This window comes from Stegodyphus dumicola, chromosome 2 (assembly GCF_044657685.1).
Source record: "Stegodyphus dumicola isolate Sdum_Otavi_A_Nest chromosome 2, ASM4465768v1".
In the NCBI taxonomy this organism is placed as follows: domain Eukaryota; kingdom Metazoa; phylum Arthropoda; class Arachnida; order Araneae; family Eresidae; genus Stegodyphus; species Stegodyphus dumicola.
The window spans coordinates 272,327,265-272,354,607 of NC_140769.1; the positions used below are offsets into that span (position 1 = coordinate 272,327,265).

At 30.8% G+C, this 27,343-nt stretch overlaps 2 protein-coding genes across 5 annotated transcripts in view; one reads left to right on the forward strand and one right to left on the reverse strand.

The window, feature by feature from the left end:
- Positions 1-26,977, reverse strand: Aps (diphosphoinositol polyphosphate phosphohydrolase 1 Aps). Of its 4 annotated transcripts, XM_035364024.2 has the most exons (6): positions 26,860-26,977; positions 26,430-26,727; positions 14,226-14,381; positions 13,759-13,843; positions 6,157-6,260; positions 1-1,555 (listed from the first exon to the last, which is right to left on the reverse strand). In XM_035364024.2, exons 2-6 carry the CDS (start codon positions 26,526-26,528, stop codon positions 1,493-1,495), a joined length of 507 nt encoding a protein of 168 aa, XP_035219915.1. In that variant the 5' UTR covers positions 26,529-26,727; positions 26,860-26,977; the 3' UTR covers positions 1-1,492. The 4 variants fall into 4 exon arrangements, with proteins under 4 accessions (XP_035219915.1, XP_035219916.1, XP_085668285.1 ...); XM_035364025.2 differs by having other exon boundaries at positions 13,765-13,843; positions 26,430-26,878; XM_085812159.1 differs by having other exon boundaries at positions 1-6,260; positions 13,765-13,843; positions 26,430-26,871.
- Positions 26,978-27,343, forward strand: part of LOC118192994 (inositol hexakisphosphate kinase 1-like) — a 52,824-nt gene continuing 52,458 nt past the window's right edge. The window contains exon 1 of the mRNA XM_035364023.2: positions 26,978-27,117. The gene's annotated coding sequence lies outside the window, so the exon portion shown is untranslated. The remainder of the gene's footprint in view (positions 27,118-27,343) is intronic.

Sequence of the window (27,343 nt, forward strand, 5' to 3'; positions counted from 1 at the left end):
TTTTTTTTTTTTTTTTTTTTTTTTTTTTTTTACTAGTATGATTAGAATATAAATTTATATTTAGGATCTTAACCTTAATTCTTTCTTCCCTCCATTTTAGCACAGGTTTTATCAAATATAAAATTAAAGTGCACGTACATCTTACTTGCACATGATAAAAGTACTTTATTGAATACAAACAGGTGGTTTAAAAAATTTTGTATTTTGCTTTTCTCTAGTTCTTATTTGCTTATTTTTTTATTTTTTTTTTTAAATTAAATAGACACTAATATGAACTTGCAACATTGCTTAAAAAAGTTAACTGATAAAGCAAATATGAAATACTGGTTTTTATATAAGCTAATTTTTCCTCGTTATTTGGGGGGGGGGACTTGATTTCTGAAATTTTTGGAAATGCATATTTCTTTACTTACGTGATATATATCCTTCCATGGTATGCATGCTACATTTAATGATATGTCTTAACAGCTCAAAACTATTAAATTTTTATGTCCTATATTTATATCCATAACAATTATGAAAATTTTGATCAAAAACAGGACACATGAGTTGCTAAGAAACATTTGTGTGTATGCTCACTTGTGGTTTATTGTTTTTCATAAACTCATAATGGCTTCATATTTCAATTCTGAAAGCTCTGGACTTTCTATTTCATTAACTTCTGCAATGATTTAGAATGGCTAAAAATTTGGAGACAAGGTGATATTATTTTACAAATAATTGCTTTGCACATATATATATAATGTGAATATTTATTTTATATTAACATTAGTGTAAAAAAGATCTTTTGACTATATTATTATTATTATTTTTTTTTTTAACATTTTATTGCTTAAATCAGTGCAAGAAATTTTTTTGCAGCATACACATTAGCAATTCAAGATTTATACATATATTTTAAAATCTAATTTCCAATAAATTAATATTTTAAAAATAAATGAAATGTGATTTATGTACATTAAAAGCTGTACGTCTAAATTTTAAAAATAACTTTTTGGAAAAATACCATAGTAGTAGTTTTATGATGTTTCGTATTTCAATTAAGATTTGAATCGTTGCATTTCAGAATTGCAATGTAATGGACAATGAAATGAAACATGCTAACCGAAAATCCAAATCTGTATATGTAATTTTGTATAGGATGTACTTTTTTCACGCTTTATCATGTTCTGGTGGTATGGACCTGCATTTTATTGCAAATATATTATTTTACAGTATGTATATCCAAGCTTTATAACTGAATACATAGCTGTGTTAAATGAAAAAGATTAATTTTCAGCCATGCAAGTACTTGCACGATGCACCCATCCAATAAGACACCTAATTATATGTAGCATAATACTCATAAAATAAATTAAAATTAACCTATACAGGTATTATGCTGTAGAAAGACATCAGATGTTAATGCAAGATTCATCTGACTTTATTAACATCAGTGATTCAGACATGTTTAGTACTTAACCATCTTTGAGTTCCAAAATGCTAAATTATATCATCTGCCTGAAATGGTGCATACCAAGCATTTTTTGGCCTCACAAGCATCATCTGCTGGATACTAAAAGAGTTATTACAAAATATATTTATGAAATAAACAACAGAACAGTATTTTAATTTCACAAGAAAATAATTCAATTTGAATATATAAAATATGAACTAAGTATCACACAAAATCATTAATATATAAAATTCAACAGATTTCCGTACAACTCCTGTAAAAAAGAGATCTATCATTCATAACACTGAAAGGTTAAGTCTAACACTTAAAAAATTTAAAACCTAATATATGAAAAACATTTAAGCTGTTGAAAAAATTAAACAGCTGAAAACTGTGGGAGGGACTGCCTACTTAGTTTTTAACTATGCACTTTTATCCTAGGCAAATAAAGTTCTATGTAAAGAAAATAGTGAATTTTTACATAATATTACATAAATTTAAATTCTGGTAAGGGGAGAAAAAAATAATGATATATTAACTGTTCTATAAACATCACACTTAAAACAGCACATCTTTCCAATAACAACCACCATGTTCATCAAATGAAAATTTAAGTCTAATTAAAAAAAATTTTTTTTTTTTTCATTTTCTGAAAATTTAATGCAATGCTTATTCAATAATCTGCTAATCTAAATCAAAATTCAAACTGAAGAAAATACTTCATTAGAAGAAGACTTATCTTATTAGAGCTCAATAGTGCTCTGTACTTATACAGATGAAAAGGACTGCTGATAAGATACATTATACTGTGCTCTTTGAAATTTAAAAATTTATACAAATAACAGATAAACACAGAGACAAAACATATTCAAAGATGCTGATCATTGTACAACAAACATATACTTTGCATAATTTGCTATGGCAAATATCACATAAAATATATTCATAAATATTAATAAAATATATACATTTGCAGCATATTCACTGCTAGATTTATTCACTTTATAAGATTCATTTTAAAAGTACCTTCAGAAACAAATACTACAGATATGTATTAAAAAAATTACAAATTTTTATTATGTACTCAGTTTTCATTAAACTTTATCAAGTTATTTGAAATTTAGTCAAACTCTTTGATATGACTCAGATTCCCTTTCACAACAGATGAAAAATACAAGCAGTAATAATAAAAACGACAACCTGAAACTGCCAAAATGACATTTTTACTAGAAGTATAATGCTAACTCTATATTTAAATATTCTGAGCAATCACAAACAATGAATTATGGCATTAAGACTTGCATTTTTTAAATAAAAGTTGAAAATTTCTATAAAAATTTACCTCACATAGCATATAATTATCTCAAATAGTATTTTCAAATAAATATAATACGAGGAACACAGCAGTTTGACTAGTTTATGTACAAAATAATCTACAGAATACTTCTAACATCTGCCATTATTAATCAACTGTTACTACTCAATGAAGGTCCTGAATATTCAAATAATACATTTTTGCATTAAAAGTATATTTATGAAATAACTGTGCCAGAAATTCAACATAACATTTAGATATTTGTTGCACATATTCAAATTATTTGGGAACTATAGTCTTCAAAATGTATTTTTTAGCTTGAAATGTACCTTGATATATTTAGACACAGTTTTGCTAAAAATACTGAAAGAACTTTACACAAATTCTAAGAGGTATTTTTTAAGTCTTCCAGTAAGGGTAATAATTACATTTTTTTTTCTTCCGAGTTGAAATTGAGTAAACATCTGAGCATTCATTCTTACCCCCCCTCCCACCAAAAATAATTATTAATAATAATAATCAGTGAGCAGTAAAATTTGCAATGTGTATGATATGTTCCTTTTAACTTTTCTATTTTTAAAAAAAATCAATAAATATTATGATACAGGTGGTATATAAAATGTATTTAATTTGATTTTCACAAAATTACAGATACCTAATAATATTTGTAAAAACATAAAATGAATAAGCAATTAGGAATATTTAGTCATTAATTTTAGTAATTTGAACAAATTAATCAACTACTAAAAAATACAGAGAAGTTGGTAACTTTCAAGCATAAAGTAATTTTACAACTTCAGCTTTTAAGTATATTTCCTATTTCAATTAACAAGTTGCCAAATTTTTTCATGACCTTTCATCATGCAAAACAAAATCTGAAGTCCCCATACTCTCTCTGTGAATATTATTTACTCTAAAATGAAAAACATTGACAAATACTGCTGTTTGTGGTTTGGGTTAAGTAATCGTGTGTATTACATAGCAGAATAACAAATGCAGTGCACCATAAATCTCATGCAAGAACATAGTCTTGTTCTGGCAGAAGCTGAAAGACGAACAAAAACAGCATGTGTGATACCTAATCAATAGCACTTCGAAAAAAGTGACGAGAAGTAATATTGTCATGCGATTTTGTGTATTGAAGGACATGGTCATTTCGTAATCTTCTGTAAAAGAACATTTTTTATTTATTCTCATAATTTGGGTAATTCTATGTGTGAATCTATATAATTAAAACAAAATAAATTGGCAATTAGTTAAAAATTAGATTAGAGTTCGAGAACTGTTCAACTGTACTGTAACATATTTAAGTAAATAATGATGAATAAGCATCATCTTTCATTAGCTCAAACATTCACTCAATTTCATTTCAGATTTTTTTAAAAAAAACTATTTGAAACTTTCAGCCACAGGTTTAAAAAAAAGGGGGAGGACTCTTTTTTTTAAAACACTTTTAGGAAAAGAATAGCATTATACAAGTCACACCAGAACAGTATATACAATACAACACACCAGAATAGAACATCAAATCGTAAAAGCAGAATTTCAAAGATTATCATTCATCACAGTTCTTCAAGTATATATTTTTGTTTCATCTTTTCTAAATGCTTGTTTTAACTTTCATAACAAACAAAAACAGCAGCAACAAATAACTATGTTTAAATATTTACACTATTCTGAAATAAAACTTCAGATAATTTAGAAATTTCGTCATGCTTTCTAAATATACATTTCATAGTATAATTTAAAATAATTTTCATGATTATACTAATATTTGCTGTGACATATGGTACATTTTAAATTGTGATTCATTTTTTTGCGAAGTTGATTAAATTCTAGCTCAATAGTTACGATAATGACATTTTTATTAATGCAAAGTAAGTACTCCCAATTTCACATATGATGATTTTTTATAAATATATAAAAAGAATTATTCAGAAAATAAATGGAATTTTTCAAAGGACTCACAATATTGAGAACTTTTAAAAATTATTTTTCTTATTAGATACTTTTTTTTTTAAAGTAACAATATAAATGAGATAAAAAAAACTAAACATTAAATATTCATTTGAATATAGCTCCAAAGATAATGCCTTTTTTTAAACACTGAATGTCTATTTATACAGCAGAATAACAGTTAATATGGGCTATATTAATAAAGCTTAAATAGTTAGCTTTTAATTTTAAAAACAAACTAAAATTAAATCAAATTTTTATCTTTTATGTATTTAAAAACATCAAAGTAGATATAAAGTATATTCATTATTTTAAGCCAATATTTTTTATAACAATTTATCTGTATCTTTACAGTAACTGCCTATAAGTATTTAAAGAAGGAACATATAATAAAGTAGAATTTTTTTTTTTTCATCTAATTTTGAGATTATGTTTAGAAACTGAAAATAAATCACTCATACAGGTTTACATGATTTAAAATCATCTACCTATCTGAACATGATGCATTCAGATACATTCTGTAATAAAACTTATAAAGCAAATACATTTTAACCCGATTTAAATTTTCACCTGTTTGGCAGCAACATCTAATTTTTTTTTTTTTTTCCCCCCATCCAGAAAATCATCAATCATTTTTTTTTTAACATGAAGGACTAATAAAAACTTTGAATGCTAGTTACAGGAAAGATTTCTTCATAATTTTTTTTAAACTTATGAAGATAAAAACAATCAAATATATTAAGTTTTTCTACAGATTAACGACTTTAATGGGAGTGTTTCACTTTTATAGTAAACATTCAACAAGATGTTTATATAATGATTCATTTAGAGTTTTGATTATTTATTTATAAAAAAGTATTTTAACAGTGCAAAATAATATGGCATAACAAACAGATTATGATATCAATTAAAATAAAATTTTGCTTCATCCTGCAGAGAAAATATTAATTATGAACTCTCTTAGAAGATATATATTAAGTACACTAACAAATTGAAAGTTCTGTATTTACAGTAGCAGTTATTAATTTCTATTCTAGCTGCCACTAATACAGTGTACCTGAAATATATATAACTGAATGATGTACAGTGAAAGAATGTTTAATTGTTCATTAAATCATTTATAATGGAAAATAAATATTCTACTTCTTTTTGCTTAAGACATTTATGCTTATATGAAACAAAAAATATCACACATACGATGTATTAAAAAATCTGCAACATTATTTTACTACTATTATAATTTTCAATCACAAAGTGCTATAGTACACATCAAGTAAATTGCATTATTAAGATTAAAAATGTCTAAGCAGACAACAGAAATATGATCCTTACACCTACTAAAAGCAAAACACAATTTAGATTTTCACTTTGATGCTTATGGTGGTTGTATATCGGCATCCTTTATTATTTGCATCATGTATCTTACAAATAAGAAAATGTGTCATGGGACCTTGTCATTCCTTGTGAGCAGCTTTAGATAGGAGCACTGTACAGGCTTATGTATGGACAAAAGATCAAGAGCTTCATCAATAGGAAACCACTTTCGCTTACGACCTGCAATTGAAAATACACTTGTTAACATATATGTCAGATATCTTTTTACCAAATTTAAAATCTATTAGTACATATTATAAACATTTATGAATAATTTATAAAATAGTATTCCACTCTGTATTAGATAGTTCTTGACATACGACCTGAGCTGTTCCAGCAGACTCATTGTAAGTCATTTCTGATATAATTTGGGGATTTACTGTATCCTTGATAGTATTTTTGTAGTTTAGGATTTTATTTAACATAAAATAGTTTTAAGAATGTATAAACTTACTTAGCAATTAAAACTACTCCGTCTTCCAGAAGTTAAGGAACAGCATGTTTTTGCGCCTAATTTGAGAATAAAGCAGCAGAGAAACACGAAATTGAGAGGACATGTTCTTTAAACAGATCTTTAATGAATGCGACATGGAATTTTTCTAAAGTTTAACACAAACATGAATTATAACAAAAAATTGCATCCTTGGCAGAAAACTCCAGTCTTAGAGAAACAGTACATTACAGCTTTTTTTGGGGGGGGGGAGTGTTAGAGAAACAGTACATTACAGCTTTTTTGGGGGGGAGTGTAGTGGTAACATTACGAAAATGGGTTCTAATAAGGAATGTGTCCATTCCTACCTGCAATAAATTGGCAGCAGTGATGTTTCATGCTATCAATTAAGTTGTTGGTCAGCGAAATGGGAAGCAGTGACCAGATAGAGTAATCCTTGTTCAAGCTCAGCTAACGACCTTGGAAGAGGACTTAAAGTAGCAACCTGTCTACCAAGATAGTCCCAAAGATGCTGTATCGGATTCTGGTCTGGGGATTGAGCTGGTCATTTCATCCCCTCCATACCATGACTCTCAAGATATTCTTCAGCAACCCGAGCTCAGCACAGTCGCGCAATGTCCTCCATCAGAAGAAATCGAGGACCAATAACAGCGGCATATGGATCAAGGATCTTGTCTCTATCTTAAACTGGTCAAAGTTCCATCATGGAATACATGCAGGTCAGTGTGACCACCGAGAGAGATCCCAGCTCAAAGCATTATTCCACCACCTCTGTTAACTGTGACATTTCATAATATGGGATTGGTTGTATTTAGTGTCATGTTTCCTCTAGATCAGCTGACAATTTGAATTACTCACCCGTATAAACCTGGACTCTTCTGTGAAGAGAAAAGAAGCCCATTGTAAAGTGGTCCACGTGTTTGTTCTCCTCCGTGTTCCTGTATCCTCTCAGAGCAAGAGAACATAAATAACTGGTCATCTAACATATAAGCCTGTGCTGTGCAGGCATCTGCACACTCTGTTAGCTGAGATTCTTGTTTCTGTGACCACTAAATGATCTGTCATGAGCTCAGGCACAGTAATGTCACTCCTCCTTCAGCTCGAAGAACTAAATGACAGTCTTCCGGAGATTGTGTAACTCTTGATATGCCTTGAACATATGTTCTAGGCACAGAATCATTGGATTCAAACTGATTCTATAGTCGCTGGACTACACTGAGAGAGACATTGAGAAATCTAGGAGCATCAGCTTGTGACATCCCCATTTCTGCCCACTACCTCAACAAATTGGGCAAACGACTTCTCCTGGATATTGACAGACTCTTCTGGATATTGTCAACAAAACTGCTAATAGCAATTAAATATCAGCACTTGCGAACAAAAATAACAATTTTTGCATTTTTTCTCCTACACCTGTATCAGTATTCATTTCTATAAAACAAAAGTGGTAGCTATTTTTTTTTTTTTTTTGCATATATTTCCTTAAACTTTGTTACTATCATACATATAAATTGTGAATTTAAATGTTACTAATATTTTTGTAATGGTGAGCTTTAGAAAATATGCTGTTCCTTAACTTTTGGACTGCAGTGTACTTATTTATAAACCTACACACATAATACATATTTCATAAAATTAGCATGTTCTTCCTAAATTCAACAAACACACAAAAATCTTATAAATGTCTTTAAATAAAAACAACAGGTATCAGGTAAAAACAACAACTATTATTCATTTGGATGATTCATTCAGCTGTACTCCTTTGATCAGAAAATTTGTTAATGTCGTCTGCTTGAGTATTCCCCCTTCAAATATTTCACAATAACATTCAACAACTTTTTAAAATTGTTAACCTTATTTTTTTCCATCATAAAAGTAAATCATTCTTATTTGTGGACTAACTGTATTTAAAAAAAAATAACAAATTTGATGTACAGACATTAGTTCTGTGAATTTTATAAAGCACATTACCATAGTTTTACAATAATTCTTTTATCATTAGTAATACAGAACTAACAGAATGACTCTTTAAGAATTAAATTCTTGGATAGCATACAATCATAATCTGAAACTACTCTGTATCTTGAAAGTATGGATCACTTTTCTGAAACTAGATACAGAAGCATCTGCTGTCAACCAATAAAATATAACAAACTTTTAAACAGCAACCACTATAAAGTACAAGTATTTGTGAAAATATAATTAAATTGTGATATTCAGAATCACTGATAGTCTCCTCTAATGTTACCATTTCTACAGAAATTAAAATCTTCTTGGAGCAGTGGGTGGTTATTCAAGGTAGGTTTTTCACTGTATACATATATTTTTTTCTTGTGACTTTTTACTTTAAAGCATTTCTTCCTCAGAATTCATAAAGATTTTCAGCAGGTTATTCCACTTTTTAATTAGTAATTTAACTTCTTAAAGCATTATTATAATATCTATTATACACAATTTCAGCTATTATAATATGTAAAACCAGAGTGCTCAAAAACAATAAGCAGAATGTAGAAATTTTTGCAGATGGTATTACTGAAGGCTTTAATAGTTATTTTTGCATTAACCTGTCAGTTGCAGCATAAGGAGGAATATGTCATAATATACAGAAGGAGTAAATGTTTATGGTGAAAAATCAGTGTCCTTGGCTGGACCATTACTGCAACACAGAGGAAATACAAAAGTTACAAAAATACTGTAAAATTAATGCACTGACAAATCAGAAGTAATCTCTGGGTTAATATCATTTATAGAAAAAAATGTTAAAATGCATTCCCCCTCCCCAAAAAAAGTTGTTAAACATGCAGAGATATGTCTCCAGGTAGAGGATGGATGCTTACAATACTTGATATGATATTAAATCATTCTCCCACAATTAACTGCTGATTTTAAAATGTTGACTGCCACAGCACTTTTTGGATTCCAGTCCGAGAAGCCAAATTGATTTAATCATATTATATTATTAAAAATACTAATTATGATTCATAGAAATCATTAAAAAGCTTACAGGATTTTTTTTTTTTTTTTTTTTTAAAGGGCCCTATGAATTATTTCGTAGTCTGCTTTTGTTAGACCAAGCTCTTCACTACGAGTTGATTCGTACAGACATGCTTTGACTTGTCGCCTCAGTACAGCTAAAACAAGTGCTAAGTGAGTAAGTAACTCGTAGCAGCGCAAAAGTGGCAAGACAAGAAACTACCAGATAACTAACTCTATTGAGCATCCTGAGCACTAATACGAGTTATCTCATGTTGGGCAGTTAACGTGTTAACATATTTTTATCACTGCTTAGTTATTAAGTTTAAAAATAAATACTTTTATGTTCAAAAGAGCAGAAGAAGGTGTGTAATGCAATTCTATTGAAATTCCAAAAAATACTGGGAAGTCGCCTACAAATTAATACATACACTTGTTCAAGCATTTCTACATTAATGGAAGCATTAACAGAGTGCTTTTTTTCACTATCTATCATAGATTAATTGTCATCTTGTTATGGTTAGCTCAAAACTGTCAGTAAACTGTCATTCATACCATAGGCTTGACAGAAAAAAATTACACAGGAGTCAAAGGATGACATATCTGGAAAATACAGTAATTGAGACAAGACAGTGACCAGTTTCTAGTCAAAGAAACTGAAGTATTTTTACTTAAAATATAGTATCATGCCAAATAAGCAAAAGATGCTTGAACTCCACTTGAACTACAATATAAAACTACACTGTACGAGATGACATCACTTCATATATTTCTTCCACAAACACTCTTTAACAGTCACTAAAACTCTCCAACAGCCAAATTCAATTACTGCAAATTTCACATATTATCTTTTTTAGGGTATAATATTGATTAATATACCCAGTTTTAATGCAGGGAAATGTATTCAAATATGAGAATTAAAAATTTAGAAGATTAATTAGTATCCCCTGCTTTCTCATCTGTTGCATACGAAGTTTAATATTAATACTTAGGAATTATAAAAGTATAGACTTATTCTACTAATCCAGATTATTACGGCTGTTAATGTCTTTGAGTCGGAATATAAGATGGGAGAATAGTACACATCAACATACAGCTGCAACCACATGAGAAAACTAATTTTTGCCTTAGTAATTAATTAAAATAGGGAGTTGTTTTATGCCTCTTTTGTCTAAAAGTGAGTTAAGCTTTAGGTTTCTCCAAGTACACTGCAAAGTTCTGCCATAAAAATTCTTAATTTTGGAAACTACAAAGAGGTTTACAGTCAAAAGTCGTTAATCCGGACTCGTCGGGACTTCGGCGATTCCCGATCATCGATTTTTCCAGATTATACATTATCAGTTTAAATCTGGTAAGATGGCATGCAGAAATTATAAAATTAAAAATATGAAACCGTAATTTATGAAATAAAGAACAATTATGATCTAAAGGGTATCAAAATTTACAAAAAAAAAAAAAAAAAAAAAAAGCTTAATACTTATTTGTTTACATTATTAAACATTTCTTTCAATGTAAGTTGTTTAAGTTGCTTCGTTTTATGGGATAATACTTTCTCTTTAATTCTAGAAATAGACATAATTTCTTCTTCAGTTAAAAAGTTCCGCTGTTCAAGTCCTATAATTGCTGTGTCGAGAATACCGACTAATTTGTCAATCGAAATTTTTTTGTTTTCAATAACCTCTGTGTCACTTTCTTCACTATCGGAAGCGAATTATAATGACGAGGAATTTGATTTAAATCATATCAAAGACGGAGTACATCAAGATAAAATACTACATTTAGTAAGGAATTACAAGCCAAATAAAATAAAAACATCTGCCCTGAAGATAAGGATAGTGCTGACAGATCAACACTTCCAATTCAATGCGCGCCGCGGCGTCCTCCCCCCTCCCCCCGCCGCAAAGCAGCGTGAAATTGATAAATAGATTTCAGAATGGTTAGAGAAATGAAGGATATGCCTTTATCCATTTTTTGCAGCAATTCCACTTTTTGCTTAATGGACTTCGAAACATACTTTCGCTTTGTAGATCCTTTACATATTAGTAACTATATATCGGAAATTCTATTTGACATAATCGAAAGTCCAAGCTTACTTTTATAAAATTGCTCTAACAGTCTGCAAAAAATAATATGCCGGATCCAATTCGAAGATTAAGGAACAACGCAATCTGCAACATTAACTGAATTAGATAATTTTAGCTTAGCTTATACCGTCCGTCATACATTAAACGCGCATGTGTAAACATATTATGCGCATGCGCACACGCATATTCGCAGCCGTAAAGGTCTTATGCACATGCGTCTATGTGAGGCATGCACAGAAAGTTTGTAGCTTTGAGGTCCGGATTATGGGTGTCCGAATTAATGACTTTTGACTGTAATACTTTTCCCCCATCGAGCAGGGATGTATCCTGTGTTTTCATAAAGGTCATGCTGCCAAATAATAAATTTAAAAAAAAAAATTATGAATGGAAGTTAGAATTACATGAGTCCAAAAGTTGGCTATAATATTTGTGTATTAACATACTATTAAATAATATTACACAGCATGTAAAATAAAGAAACACGCACAATAAAAATTTTAAATTGATCAGATTTAAGGTCTAAGAATATTTTTTCAGATAAGTTTATATCCTAGAGTCATAATTCAATATTGCTTGACTGATGCATATCACACTTTAATATAATAATCATTAAATAAGTTATGTTAATAAATTATTAATTCATTCTAGTGGCAGATAACGGTACATATGTATACTATAAATACATATGTAATATATATTACATAATATGCAACAGGATATATATATATTACACACGTTTAAAAGTAAAAAAGCAAATTTAAAGCCAAAATAAAAAATGTGCAACATATAAAAGATTTAATTCTCGAATCAAGTGCAAAACCAATCCATGCATGGATTGGTTTTGCACTTGATTTGCTTATGCTTCTGAATTTAAATGATATTGTAGATTAGTTCGAGAATTAAATCTTTTATATGCTGCACATTTTTTAAAAATTATTTTGGCTTTTTTTTTTTCTTTATTTTGGCTTTAAATTTGCTTTTTTACTTTTATACATGTTTGTTAAAATTTAAATTTCATTCCTTGCAGCAATGGCGCAAAGAATATTTAACTAAATTTGTATTTAAATTAAATTTATTTAATTAAATTAAATTTATTCTTATGAAAAATTATATATTACACACTATGTAATAGATATACTGTAATATATTACATAGTATCTTTTACTGGCTTATGCTCAATGCTTAGTTCAATCCATCTTAACCATGCAAGCTCAGTACATTTAATGAGATTAGTATTTTTCAGAATCTTTGCACTTATTTCTCTAGTAATTACTGAAGTCCTCAGCATTCTGGATGTATGATAACTAGCAGAAAAATTTCTAAAATTGATTTTCCTAAACTATATAAAGTGCTTTGGATTAAAAAAAGGAGTAAAAAAATAGTACATAACATTTGAAGATTATTTTCCAGTTGCATTTTTGGTGATCCACCAGCTTTACTGATTCAAGGGGGAAAAAATTATTTGTAGTTATTTAGTTGGTCGATTATGAATATTATGAATGTAACAATGTCCTTTAATTAAGGTTTTATGTACTGCATAGTAATTATGTGTAACTGATTACTGACTGAAAAACATGCTCTCACTATTAGTCTTAATGCTTCAATTCATAATGGCCAAAAATAGATTCAAATCTTTAACACTTACACTAATAAAGAAAAAAATTCTAATATAATAAATAAGAAATTTTTAAATATGAAATGTACTAAAATATTTAAAAATCAATTTAAATAAATATTCTATCACAAATATGATTACCTTTATGTTAAGAAAATTGAATCAATAAAACCTCAAACAAATAAACTCAACATTCAGCATCTACTCTTATGTAATGCATAAGAGTAATAAAGCAAGAAAAAAAATCTATTTCTGCAATAATAAAATTATACATATATAAATATACAGTAAAATGTGAAATGGACTTTAATCTAATACATAACATATAAATGGATTTAAGAGTGACAAGAATTGTCAGTATATAAGTATGAGCAATTTCTGAAAAAAAATTCTTCATACTAAAAAAAATGTCACCTTGTCAATGAGACATCTATTCGCCATCTCCCCACAAAAAAAAAAAAAAAAAAAAAAAAAAAAAAAGAGAGAGAAAGACAAGAGAAAACTTTAAATTTTACTGTAATTTATATATGCACTACATATTATGAATAAATGTACCTATACTTTTGGAATCTTCCCATTCATCAAGCTCTTCAGTGACGACCAACACGAACACTGATGTTCGATGTTTTCGCTCAGGATTCTAGGAAAAGATTTAATACTTAAATGTTGTTTGAAACAATTTATTTTTATACTTTTGAAACATAAGCTTTAAGATAAAAATTTAAGTCAAAACAAAGAATAATTTTCAAATAAAATAAAGTAATTATGATGAAAAAAGAATAAAATTACAAATTATCATAACAGATATACATTTGCATATTTTTAAAACAAATAATAACCTTAACTAAAAGTTCTTACTTTCAAATTCTAATTCAGCGATTTATCATCTCCCCCCCCCCATTTTTTTTTAAAGTCGTCAATAAACACACACAAAAATCTAACATCTACTGTCATTAAAGAACATTATCTTAAATTCATTTATTTCACAAATATTGTTTTAACAAAAAGTTGACTTATCATACTTCAAAAGTGCCAAGGCATCGGCCTAAGTGCCCCCTCACACCAGCCTCTTCAACTACTTCCCGAATGGCAGCAACACTAGGCTCTTCATTTGGCTCTAATCCTCCACCAGGAACAATCCATCTTTCAGGCGCTCTGCTGCTTGTCACTAACAATACCTAAAATGTTATAATTTTGATGAAATTAATCAAGAAGTTTTTATATAGAAGATTTTTAAAACAGAAGCATACAATATTCTTAAAATAAGAATTACTTAAAATTAAATATACAATGTCTTGCAAAAATGATCGGCCACTATAATTTTTTATTTTTTTAAGTAATAGGAGAAAAGCTTTGAAATAAAATAATAAAGCATATTTTCCCTCTGAATACATATTTTCTTAGCTCTCTCTCTTTCTTTGTATAAAATAAATTTGAAAATTTTAAGTCAAAACAGTAAATTTAAAAAAATAACATTTTAGGCTGAAATGGAAAATAAAATAAATAAATAAATAAATAAAAAAAGAGATACCACAAAATTAATTGGACATTTTTTATAATTTCTAGTTAAAATTATCTGCAATAAATAAAAAACTAAATTTTGTGGAATTAGTTTGGATAAGGAAGCTACGCAAAAGGCTAAAATTTGTTTGCTTGTATAATTTGAATTTTCTTTTTAAAAAATATTCATTAGTTTAATATTTTCTTGCAATGGCTCGATCACAAAAGGAAACATGGTTAGAAACCCACAAATTAGTAATTTATTTGCATCAAAAGAAAGAGGAAATCTATTAGAAAAATTGCCTATTTACTTCATTAAAGTAATTCTACAGTTTTAGATATTATTATGCGTTACAGTCAAAAGTCGTTAATTCGGACACCCATAATCCGGACCTCAAAGCTAAAATCTTTCTGCGCATGCGCCGCGTTGACACATGCTCGTAGGTGTTTTTGCGTGCGCGTTTAATGTATAACAGACGGTATAAGCTAAAATTATCTAATTATCTATTTCAGTTAATGTTGATGATTGTGTTGTTCCTTAATCTTCGAATTTGATTCGGCTTATTATTTTTTGCAGACTGTAAGCAAATTTAACATCTTTGGCTCACATGGAGGAGTGGCTAGTGTGGACAAAAACCCAAAGAAGAATTTTGGGAGAACACGATGGACGAGAAGTTATGGTATGATGGATTAGTATTTGAACCGAAATTTGGCATCGTCAGCACAAAACTTTATTATATAAAATAGTTTTAAATGTTACCAGGACAACATTGATCCAAAGCATACTATGGACAATGTTAGAATTTGGCTGTTATGTAAGTGTCCAAAAGTAATTAAGGCACCAATCCAAATGCCAGATTTTAATCCTGTTGAATATATCCAGCAGGACCTAGTATCAAAAATTCGAAAACAGAGCATATCTTTGCAGCAGCAACTGAAAGCAGCGATTCGAGAGGAATGGCATAAAATAAGTCAAAAAATAACAAAAAAAAAAAAAAAAAACTTGCAGACTCAGTGCCCAAAAGATTAAACGAAGTGATCAAGTGTAAAGGTAATCCTATAAGACATTAAAAAGCAAAATATAAGTTTTTGTTATTTTTGGCTGTTACTAAAAGTGTCTGATTACTTTTGTGAGAATATTTTTCCTCATTAAACAAAAGGTAACGATTTTTTAATTTAATTTTCATCTTTTTGAAAATGTATTTTTTATAAAAATATATTGAAGGTATACATAAAGAAAATAAAAATATTTTTTAGTTTTTATGTTCATTAAAAGAATACAAAATTTTAAAGTGCCCAATCATTTTTGTGAGCCACTGTATATATGTACTTTAACTTTTGATGAGTTTGTTTCACAGAAATGATTTCTGCCGTTACAGATTAAGATTCCAATGCATTTGACATTATGTGATCCACAGGACAGTAGTATTTTACTTCAGTTTCAGAGTTACAATGCTACAGTTTTTAATTATGCAATTCTTGTTTCAAGTTCGATTACAGTCACAGAACTGAAAAATATTTCTTGAAGCAACAAACACTGGGGAATAAATTTGTAACACAATTTTTGTCAAGTTAGATTTTTAAGCTGTTTAAGAGTTAACTAGGCATGCTCATTTCAAAATTGTAGTTAGTTTTCTTCTACCACATCAAGTTCTTGCCTACATTTTATGTGGATGTAATCATGCTCTGCGGCATTAAGTGTGGGTCATAAGAAGTACTACTAATTTCTTATTGGCCAAAAAAACCCTCTGAGTGGCACCGGGTGAATGATGCTATAGAAGACCAATGACAGGTGTATACTTGTCTAGACTAATTCAATTACGCCCAAGACACTATAGCAAGACCTCTACTATAGTGAAGTGCATTTCAACATGGAATCCGAATTTTTGTTTGCATACAAAATTAGCAGTATTTAGTTTTTATCTGTACATAAACTGAAACGTTTCCTTAATCCTGCACCTGCCAGTCCTTGTCTTAAGTACTTACACAGACTTGATTTGTTTTGTTACATATGGGGTAATTTTACTCAGTCAAAAGACAAAGATCAGTACATTTATCAGGCAAGCCTATTTTGCCTATTTTAAAGTGAAAAATTGGTGACCAAGACAAATCATGGGGCCCTCACAAAGTGCACAAGTAGTGTGTTTAGAGTTCACAGATGTGGATGAAAGGAACATATTCTAAATTTCCATTCTGGTAAACCTACGATTTGGTGAGAGCCCAAAGATCACTCAAATGTTTGTTATATGGAAAGTGACGACCATCAGTGTTCGTGTTGGTCGTTACTTGTTTGCATAGTGAAAACATCAGGATATAAAAAGAAAAACAAATGTAAATTAGAAAATCCTAGTTTACTACCAGCTATACTCCCAGTGCCAGTTTTCAAAGAATTACCCTCTTAGGAAATAAAAGAATACGATTCTGGTGAATATCCAACTGACCCCAACGATGAAGATTTTGAAACTGAAAATGATTTCGTTAAGATAAGGGATTTGACCAGCATTTATTGGCAGAAGATTTGAGACTTCAAAAGAGCTTCAAAGCAAACTCTGATTTCCTCTGGGAAATCAATCGAAATCTTTGGGACTTCAAAGCATCAAGACTGCACGATAAAAACTACTTGAAAAAGGAATTAAGGTATCCTACTTTTGATCAAGACAAAATCTGTTTCTGCAACACTTTTGAAGTTGTATACAGCCATAATGTGCATGATTTGATAGAAGAGTTGGGAATTTCAACCTATAATGCAACTCAATGTCTATTGTCCTTCAATAGCTCAAAGTGGAGCTTGAATTGTGTTCCTCCTCCACAATGGAAATATATTTGGTGCAGTTCTAATAGGCCATTCAGTTTGCTTATGTGAAGAATATAAACACATAAAGAGAGTATTTATTTGCTGTTATATCACATACACCAATGGATCATCTGTGTTGACCTCAAAATGGTCTGCTTCCTCCTTGGCTAATAACGTGGGTATACCAAGTATCTCTGTTTTCTGCGCGTGTGGGAAAGCAGAGCTCGTGAGAAGCATTGGGTGCAGTCAAATTGGCCGTGAAGATCTGATCTGAAACATGATAATCCAAACATTCTACATCAGACACTTGTGACAAAAAGAACATTATATTTCCATCTCTGCATGTAAAACTGGCCTCACGAAGCAATTTGTGAAAGCTTTGTCAATTGAAGGAAACATTTTCAAGTATCTCATCTTGGCACTTCCTGGCCTATTTGAAAAAAAAAGAGCCCAGTACATTTGATGGCCCTGGGGCTTGAGTGCCTACCAGGCACGTCGGTAGGTGGTGGATAGCTAGATGTCCTGTATTATCCGACAGCATAGCTTCGAATAATAAATAAAAAGCCGCGAACCCCCTCTTGTAACCCTGGTGTTAGGCAACCTGTGCCTAGGGTAAATGACACTGCGGTTATAGTGTCTAGAATGCCTGGCAATATCTACAGTATTTTGTCTTACAAAGTAACAGGCAATAATGGGTGGACCTATTTATCCTGTACTTTCTTTTCTAGTTTATTTATGGCTTAAAATGACAATATAACTATAAATTCTGCTTTTGCAGACATAAACCTCTGAATTAGACCTTTTTCTTCAAAACAAGAAAACCCAGAGGAAATGAATCGAAGGAGCAGAAATTAATCCTTCATCGAGCGAGGCAGAAATGACCTCTGCCCAATGCACATCTGGAGAAGGGCAGGAAGCCGTTAAAAGCATGACTGCCTCTCTAAATAAAATCAAAAAAGAATGTACTAAGCCAAAAAAAAAAAAAAAAAAAAAAAAAAAAAAAAACATGCCCGAGAATTGAAAATCTGCAAAGGTACATGGGTTGAAAAACCTTAGGGAAAGGTGAAAAAAGGCAACTTCAAAAGATAGAGCAGAATACAGCCCCAAAGACTGCCAAAAGAAACAGATCTGAAGCTTATACCTTTAGGGAGGCTCTTATGGTGGTTACTACTAAAATAGCTCTACTCACTGAGGAACATCCTGAAAAACATTTACTGGGGAAACAGCTACTGACCTTGAACTTTTGATAATGTACACCACTTTAGGAATTCTCAGTACTTAAAAGTTACACCTGAGCTCTATTATGGGGCTGTTACACTTTATAAACAAAGTGGGCAAACCAAACAAATGGAGGTAACAAGCACTGGGTTTAGGGCATTTGGCACAAAATGTTATTTAGCAGAGGTGCTCGATACCTGACAAACTCAATCTAAAGAAGAAGATGATTTTTGATGGTCCTCAAATTCAGCAGCTCTTTAAAGATGAACATTTCAACAGAACAATGACAGAACTTCAAAAGAAGTTTGGTTGGCATTCAAAAACATTGTCACAGATTTTCTTGGAAGTACACAAGCACAAAATTACAAAGAAATTGTCCAGCAACTTTTGGAGAACTTCAAAATGCTTAGTTGCAACATGAAGAGCATCAAATTGCATTTTTTATATTTCCATCTTGAAAACTTCACGAAAATTCTTGCTGCAGCAAGTGATGAGCAGAGTGAACGATTTCACCCAGATTTGAAGATTATGGAGGCATGGTACCAAGAATATACAGAATGTACGTATGATGACTAACCATTGCTGGAGCATCAAGCAAGAATGTCCACAGATTAAACACTCCAGAAAAATAATAATAATAATAATAATAATAATAATAATAATAATAAGCAAAATTTTTTACCTTAACATGAGTGTTTACCATTTGGAAAAAAAACTTTACTATTTGTATGAACAAAATTTAACTTGCAATAAGTATATGTAGCCTTTGTATGGAAAAAAAAAAAAAAAAAAAAAACTATTCTTTGTGAAGATTATGAGGTTATTTGGGGATTCAGAGGCCAAAAGTTAGTTAAGAACAAACAAGATATTTAAGACAACAAAATTGCTGTTTGCCAGTATATAACTGGCAAAAAAATAACAAATTTGCATCTTAACTTACTTGCTTGTTTGCCAGGATTTAAAGAATCACTTTGCTTGTTATTGTAGAATTTATGATTAAAAAAAAAAATTAAAACTGTACAAATGACTTTTGATAACATTTTCACAAGTAAAAAAAAAAAAAAAATGCAATAACTAACTGTGGTACATGCATTTATTAAAAATCTACTTGCATTCATCCCTCCCCCCAAATTACACTTCAACAACATGTGAAGCATATAACTTCTGAATTCATGGTTATAAAGTAATTATGAAAAAAGAGGTTAAGATTGTAGATCAAATTCCTTGCCTTTCATTTTCTCCATTAATTGGTCATCGATATCCTCGGCCATATAATGGATTCTTCCACTAATAGTGTTGTTAGGTAAAGGTACCTTTGTAATTAGTTTTCCCGCTGATTCTCCTACCATAAAATTATCTATACCGAGAGCAACAGGTAAAATAATTTCTTCTGCAATGTTATGAGATTTCTTGCACTTCGTCATCCTATATGCTAGCTGTGCATTGCTAGGTACTGAAGCTTTTTGCGGTTTTGCAGCTGAGGATGGTGGTTCAGTAAAACCATCGAAACTAGTCCTGTGAAATTTTGTAAACATAACGCTGATTTTTGTTGTTTGTCTTCTGAATTAGTATTTATTGTGTCTATATCGGCGTGTTATTGTGTCTTAATTACTGAAGCTTGTTGGGTGAACATGATTTTTTTGTTTTTGTAAATTTTGCAATTTCTTACTAAAACATTCGCACTATTTTTCAAACATGGTAGGGTGAATGGTCTCCAGATGTCATTTTAGCTTATTCCAAAATAACTCTCAAAAGATAAAATTTTCAAACAGAGCACACATTGCGATCTTTCTTCGTTGTTTACTTCTACTGAAATAACACCAAAGTTCAAATAGCTACCATCATATTTGCAATATTTACACAGTTTTGCTCCCCAGCCACTTGTCGAGGCTTGATCCCTCTGACTTGCTTATTTAAAATCTTTCCATTTTGTGACTCTTTATGAAAACACAAAACAGCACAACTAAAACAAAGCAATCGAACTGGTCTCATATGTATGTTTAAATAGATATTATAATGTTTTCCTGTCCTAGGTTTGTAAGTAACAACTCTCTGTATCACTACCAAAAACACTTTATTACTATTTCTATTTAACTGCTTACGCTTACAGTAAACTAACTTGGCAATGCTGCCTACGGCGACAGCAATATACAGATTCCAGTTTAGAATCATTATAAATAGTTTTTGGATGCTGTTAAGGAATTCTGTGTGCCTCACATACTGAAGAAACAGAAATTTTTAAATAAGTCGATATTTCCGTTTTGTATTACATAGATTACATAACATGTACAGTCAAAAGTCGTTAATTCGGACACCCATAATCCGGAATGATCTATAATCCGGACCTCAAAGCTAAAAACTTTCTGTGCATGCGCCACGTTGACACATGCGCGTAAGACCTCTTACGACTGCGCATTTGCGTGTGCGCAAGCGCAGAATACATTTTTGCGTGCACGTTTTATGTATTACGAACGGTATAAGCTAAAATTATCTAATTATCTATTTCAGTTAATGTTGATGATTGCGTTGTTCCTTAATTTTCGAATTGGATCCAGCTTATTATTTTTTGCAGACTGTAAGAGCAATACTATAAAAGTAAACTTGGACTTTCGATTATGTCAAATAGAATTTCTGAATCTGGAGCTTCCAAAGGATTGTACAAAATGAAAGTATGTTTTGATGTCCCTCAAACAAAAAGTGGAATTGCTGCAAAAAATGGATAAAGACATGAAGAATGTGACACAGAGGTTAGTGAAAACGAAAAAATTTCGATTGACAAGTTAGTCGGTATTCTCGGCACAGCAATTAACGGGACTTGAACAGCGGAACTTTGTAACTGAACAAAAAATTATGTATGTTTATAGAATTAAAGAGAAAGTATTATCACATAAAACGAAGCAACTTAAACAACTTACATTGAAAGAAATGTTTAATAAAGTAAACAAAAAAATATGAAACTTTTTTTTTTTTGTAAATTTTGATACACTTTAGATCATAATTGTTCTTTATTTCATAAATTACGGTTTCATATTTTTAATTTTAGAATTTCTGCATGCCATCTTACGCGATTTAAACTGATGATCTATAATCCGGAATCGCTGAAGTCCCGACGAGTCTGGATTAACGACTTTTGACTGTATTTCCTTTCTTATGTTATTTACTTGTTTGATTTAAAATGCAGTTTATTGAGATTAGATATGTTTTGTTTTAATTATGTTTTGGATACCATTTTACTGAGGAGGGCATAGGACGTAAACAAGAATGACACACACAAAAAAAAAAAAAAAAAAAAAAAAAAGCTCATTTTCACCAAGGGGTACCTTTAAATATATTTTGGTAAAAGTATAGTTTAGGGTACCCCTTGGCGAAACTGAACGATTTTTAGTGGTACATGGATACCAATTTTGTGCAATGCTTTGACTCGTTATTTTGGCTCGCGGCAATTTTTGCGCCAAAAATCGCCGCTACACAAAGCCAAAATAACAAGACAAACAATTGCACAAACTCAGTATCCACGTACACATCGACTTATTTTCACTTAAAAAAAAACCACTCGAATTGTACAAAAATGGCACTGCGCACTCCTTTATCCATGTACACGTCGACCTATTTTCACTTTAAAAAAAATCCCCGAATTGCACAAAAATGGCATTGCACACTCTTTTAACTTTATCCATGTACACGTCAACCTATTTTCACTTAAAAAAATCCCAGAGTTGCACAAACTTGCATCGCACACTCCCTTGACTTTGTCCATGTACACATCGATATATTTTCACTTAAAAAGTCAAAGGAGCACCGAAGTCTACAATATAGGCAAACAAAAAATACATAATCTCAATAAAATACATTTTAAACCAAACAATAAAATAACATAAAAAAAGGAAAACATGTTATACATTTAAGCACTACCAAAAGCAAATATTCACTTACCATGATTTTCGGGTTCGCTTCGTACACCCAGAGCCACGTAAAAATCAAAATATCAATCATACTCAAATGACTTTTTTCAAACCAGGTACTCTTTCTGATCGAACGCTTCACATAGTGACCATCTGAACCTTTCTTCCTACAAACCCATTCAAATCCATCTAAACGGTTTTAACACACACCACAAAAACACTTACAAAACATCCCATGATTCAAAATTTCCCAGAATCATGCACCCGATTACGTCACAATAGGGTTTCCATAACATTCAACTACTCGGGCTACCATAAATGAAACAACAACTTGGCGATAAATCAAACAACAACTTCGCCATAATACAAGGGGTGCCTCAACGTCTACTCTACCCTATATTTTTACATACTTTCCTTCTTGTTGCCGTTCTGCATTCTGGTCTTGCAAGTACTGCTAGCCACAACTGCAGCTTGCCCAATGGACGAAAGTGAAATGTCCTAATAGAAAAAGACATAATGGAAAAGTAACCACTTAGTTAAGTAAGCAACAGTTAAATTTCCAGGTTGTGTTTGACTTATCTCACTTGTCTGACAGCAATATCAAAACAAGCCCACAACATTCATCATGCCAAGGAGTGCAAGATTGAGCATGTCATTGGCAAATGCCTTGAGCACTATACAGGTGACAGTACAACTTTGCTTAGTTCTTTCCCCAATTTGGATGGAGAGCACCCCAAGGGTCCTAATTTCTCCAACACCTTTTCCCCGATTACCAACCTCTCGAGAAGATTTTCAGCTAGCTGCATATTTACAGTGGCCCCATGTTGCACGGACAATACACATGCCTTCTCCAGGATTCGTACCCTGATCCTCGGTACAGCAGTCAGTGTTGCTAACCACTACCCTGGACAGGCGGTAAATTTCCAGGTAGTTTTCTTAGGTTCTTTTTTCAAGTAGGAATTCCTAAATATGGGCATTTCAAGAATTTAAGCTTACTAGATTATGAGGTTGAAAAATACTAAATAGAAAATAACTTTGTACATCTTTGTTACTTTTACTGCTATATTTGAAATTTAAAAAAAAAAATGGGCTAATCTTTGGAATATGGTAACAGGTAGTTTGGCGACATTTTGGTAAGGCGATAAAGGTTACTAGCTAGGACTTTAGCAGTGTACATGGATACTGTTAAGATTGTGCGCAATGCTATTTTTGTGCAATTCTGGGATGTTTTCTTTAAGTGAAAATAGGTCGACGTGTACATGGATACATGTATAGGTGTATGTGCAATTCTTAAAAACGTGGCAAGCAGTGGGCGATTCTGCACTTTCTCCCAATTTCGCATCTAATCTTCGTCATGATTAAGCACTTTTGTTCCATAAAAGTTCTAGCATAAGCGTAATTCGGCTAGCAGATTGTTGGAAAAAAATGTTGAGTAAAAATTTAAAAAATAAATAAAATAAAATAAAACATGCCTTTACTTCGTGAAAACAAAATGGCATCAAAAAAAAAAAAAAAAAAAAAAAAAACTAGCAGGTTGCTGTAACAGGGTTGGTTTCCAAATGTTCGCCAAAAAATCGCCAAGTTACCATAATCCGAAGATTAACCAAAAAATGCTACAGAAAGCAATTATACAAAATGTTACGTTCCTCTCACTGTCAAATTATTTTTGCAGTCATTAAATGGCAACTTGTCAAACTATATTTTTTCAATGTGGTACAGCCAAATGACTAAGATTATAAAAACACTCTGCTTTTAGAAGAGTTATATTTCTTGGGTAAAGTGCAGAATCACTGGTGCATATCGATGTGTACATGGACAAAGTCCAGGGAATGCGCAATGCCAAGTTTGTGCAATTCCCTGATGTTTATTTAAGTGAAAACAGGTCAATGTGTATATGAATACCAAGTTTGTGCAATTCTTTGACTTGTTATTTTCAAGTTGATGCAGAATCGCCCACTTATAAGCGTGTATCGATGTGTACATGGACAAAGTCAACAGAGTGTGCAATACCAAGTTTGTGCAATTCTCCGATTTTTTTTAAATGAAAATAGGTTGATGTGTGTACATGGATACTGAGTTTGTGCAATTCTCTTACTTATTATTTTCAAGTTGGCAATTTTGAAAAATGCGCGAAGCAGTGGGCGATTTTGCACTTTCCCCAATTTCTTTTCCATTAAATATTAATTGCTCTTTACCTACTATATTTCTTATTTCAGGTACTCGGTTTATACTAAGAGAAAGGAAATTAAGCTTTTTATTAATTCTTTGCCAGTGTATCAAAAATACTATTTATATGAAAATTGAAATCAGAGTATAAAAATTTTAAAATTATTTCTAATAAAATATTCTTCTAATTTGTATCTATCAGAAGTTCATAAAATTATGTTTTTTGACTTGGCAGTATTTGAAAGGGAAAATGCTCAGGCATCTTTTCTGTGCTTAACGCGCCTGGGTATGCATTTTAAACATGTAGCAGCTTCCGTTTTCTCCTGTATTTCTAAACAGTTTTTATAAGAAGACATTTTGGCCTTTTCATGAGTTTACAAAATTTTCTGTACTGTTAACACTCATTTACTTTACACATATGTAATTTCTTTCTATAATGTGTACACTTGGAATATGGAAAATATACCTAAATTATTTATCATATGTAATCGTTAATTAGAAAATACTGACATAAGCAGAATGAGGATATAAAAATGATTTAATTTAGTGAAAATGGAGAATTTTTTAAACAATCACTAAAAATAATCAAATAAAAACAAGGAATAAAATCTAACAGTCATGAACAAATTCTCTATTTGCATTTAAACACTAAATATCTTGTTTTTTTTATTATTATTATTATTATTTTTTTTATTTTGGTAGATTTTTTTAGTACCTAAAAAAAGCTTTCACAACAAAAATAATGTAGAGGAAACAGGACATAGGAAATTTGTGTTGCAAACAAACAAAAATTAGCAAATAAGGTAAAACGATTTTATCTACCATGCCAAGTTACCACCAACATTTATATACTACTAACACTGCAACTGGAATATATGTTATATAATTTCTGCCAGTATGTATGGATGCAAAATATATTAATTTCAGACATCACTGAGCATAGAGCTGACAAACATTATTGCAAAGTGCAAAATAAATTAAAAGAATCTTCACAGTTCAGTAACATACTGAAAAATTTACAGTGATTATGTATTAGAAAATCACAATCTATAATATGGGTCTTAAAAAAAAGACATTACCAAAAAACATTCATATACATATAACTTTTTAACAATTCACAGCATTTTTTTGCAATAAATTAAAATATGAAATGCTATACAAAAAAATTTTAAATCATGATTTTATGATTCTAGAATAATATTAATCAGATCGCTAATGCATCAACTATTAAGGTTAATCAAATTTTTAATGTTAGTCATTAGGACATTTCTTGCATCTCGCTGCTGAGCCCATTTCTAATCCTATAGAGATAAGGATAAAGGCAAAATTTTAGAGACCAATGTTCTCACGTTCCTTTGCGAATATATTTCTCAACAAATGATTTTACACAAATTGTACTTTATTAATTACGTTCATAATATAATGTGAATAAAAGACAATATTTTCATAAATACTGAAGGTTTCTCGAGTAAGATAATCATGTAAAATATTCTAATCGGATAAGCCTTAAAGTCAGAAGAAGATCGCGGAACTTAAGAGAGTACATTTGTTAATAATATGTTGTTAAATAAATTCTAGAATGGTATAGAAATATATAGGAAAGGACAAAAATGCTAAATAAATGTACATGATATGTATTTACGAACCTCAGTCTCTTGTTCATCTTTTACACAAAGACAAGCAGCTCTGCGCCTAAATCCATCTTCGTCATATGTTCTGGTGGAATTTGGTTTTTCCTTCACCATTTTATAGAGAGTGAAAAGAAAAATATTTTGACTAATGCCTAAAAGTAGTAAGATCGGTTGCGGGCTACGTAGCCATGTTCTCCGCTTTTCTTACTAGGTATTGCAGTTGCAGACTCGATAGCGCAAGATCTTTTCGTAGCAGTGCAGATTCAGGATCTCTTCTGATTACTCCTGAAGTCAGGATGTAACATCCACTCATCTTCGTAAAGAAAATATTTATCTATTAATTTGTGAATTGGCATTGATAAATTTAAAAGATTTCTTCAGTATAATCGAAATATTTCGTAGAGCCTTTCACACATACGAAGTATTTACTTCTACGAACACCTACCTCAAGGATGTATGCTTTTCGTCCAACATGCGTTAACTTATCCCTGCTGAAAATCATCCACGCCAAGAACCGACATTTACGTCACAACCGCCGCAGTGAATGCAGCAGCAAAAAATGTGTGACACCGTCGATTCTCCTCTATGCATGACCTGATGTTTAGAAAATTAATGCATTCGAAATTATCTCTGTATGAATGTGGGATATTTGTTAAGTGTGAAATTAGTGGGTCCAATTTTGCGAAGAGTTTTTAATATATAGGTTAGTATTAATATTTTTTCTATTCTCACCTGTTTAAATTTATAGGTACTTTAGAAATAGTCTTGTCAAATAAAATTTTATTCAATGCGGTAACTGGTATTTTGACATTGGATTAAACGGATTAAGACTGTTTCAGGTCATATGTGTTCAATATGAGTATTTTTAATTTGTGCATGAACTTTTATGTGAATTATTTATTACATGGAGACAATATTCAAGTAATCGT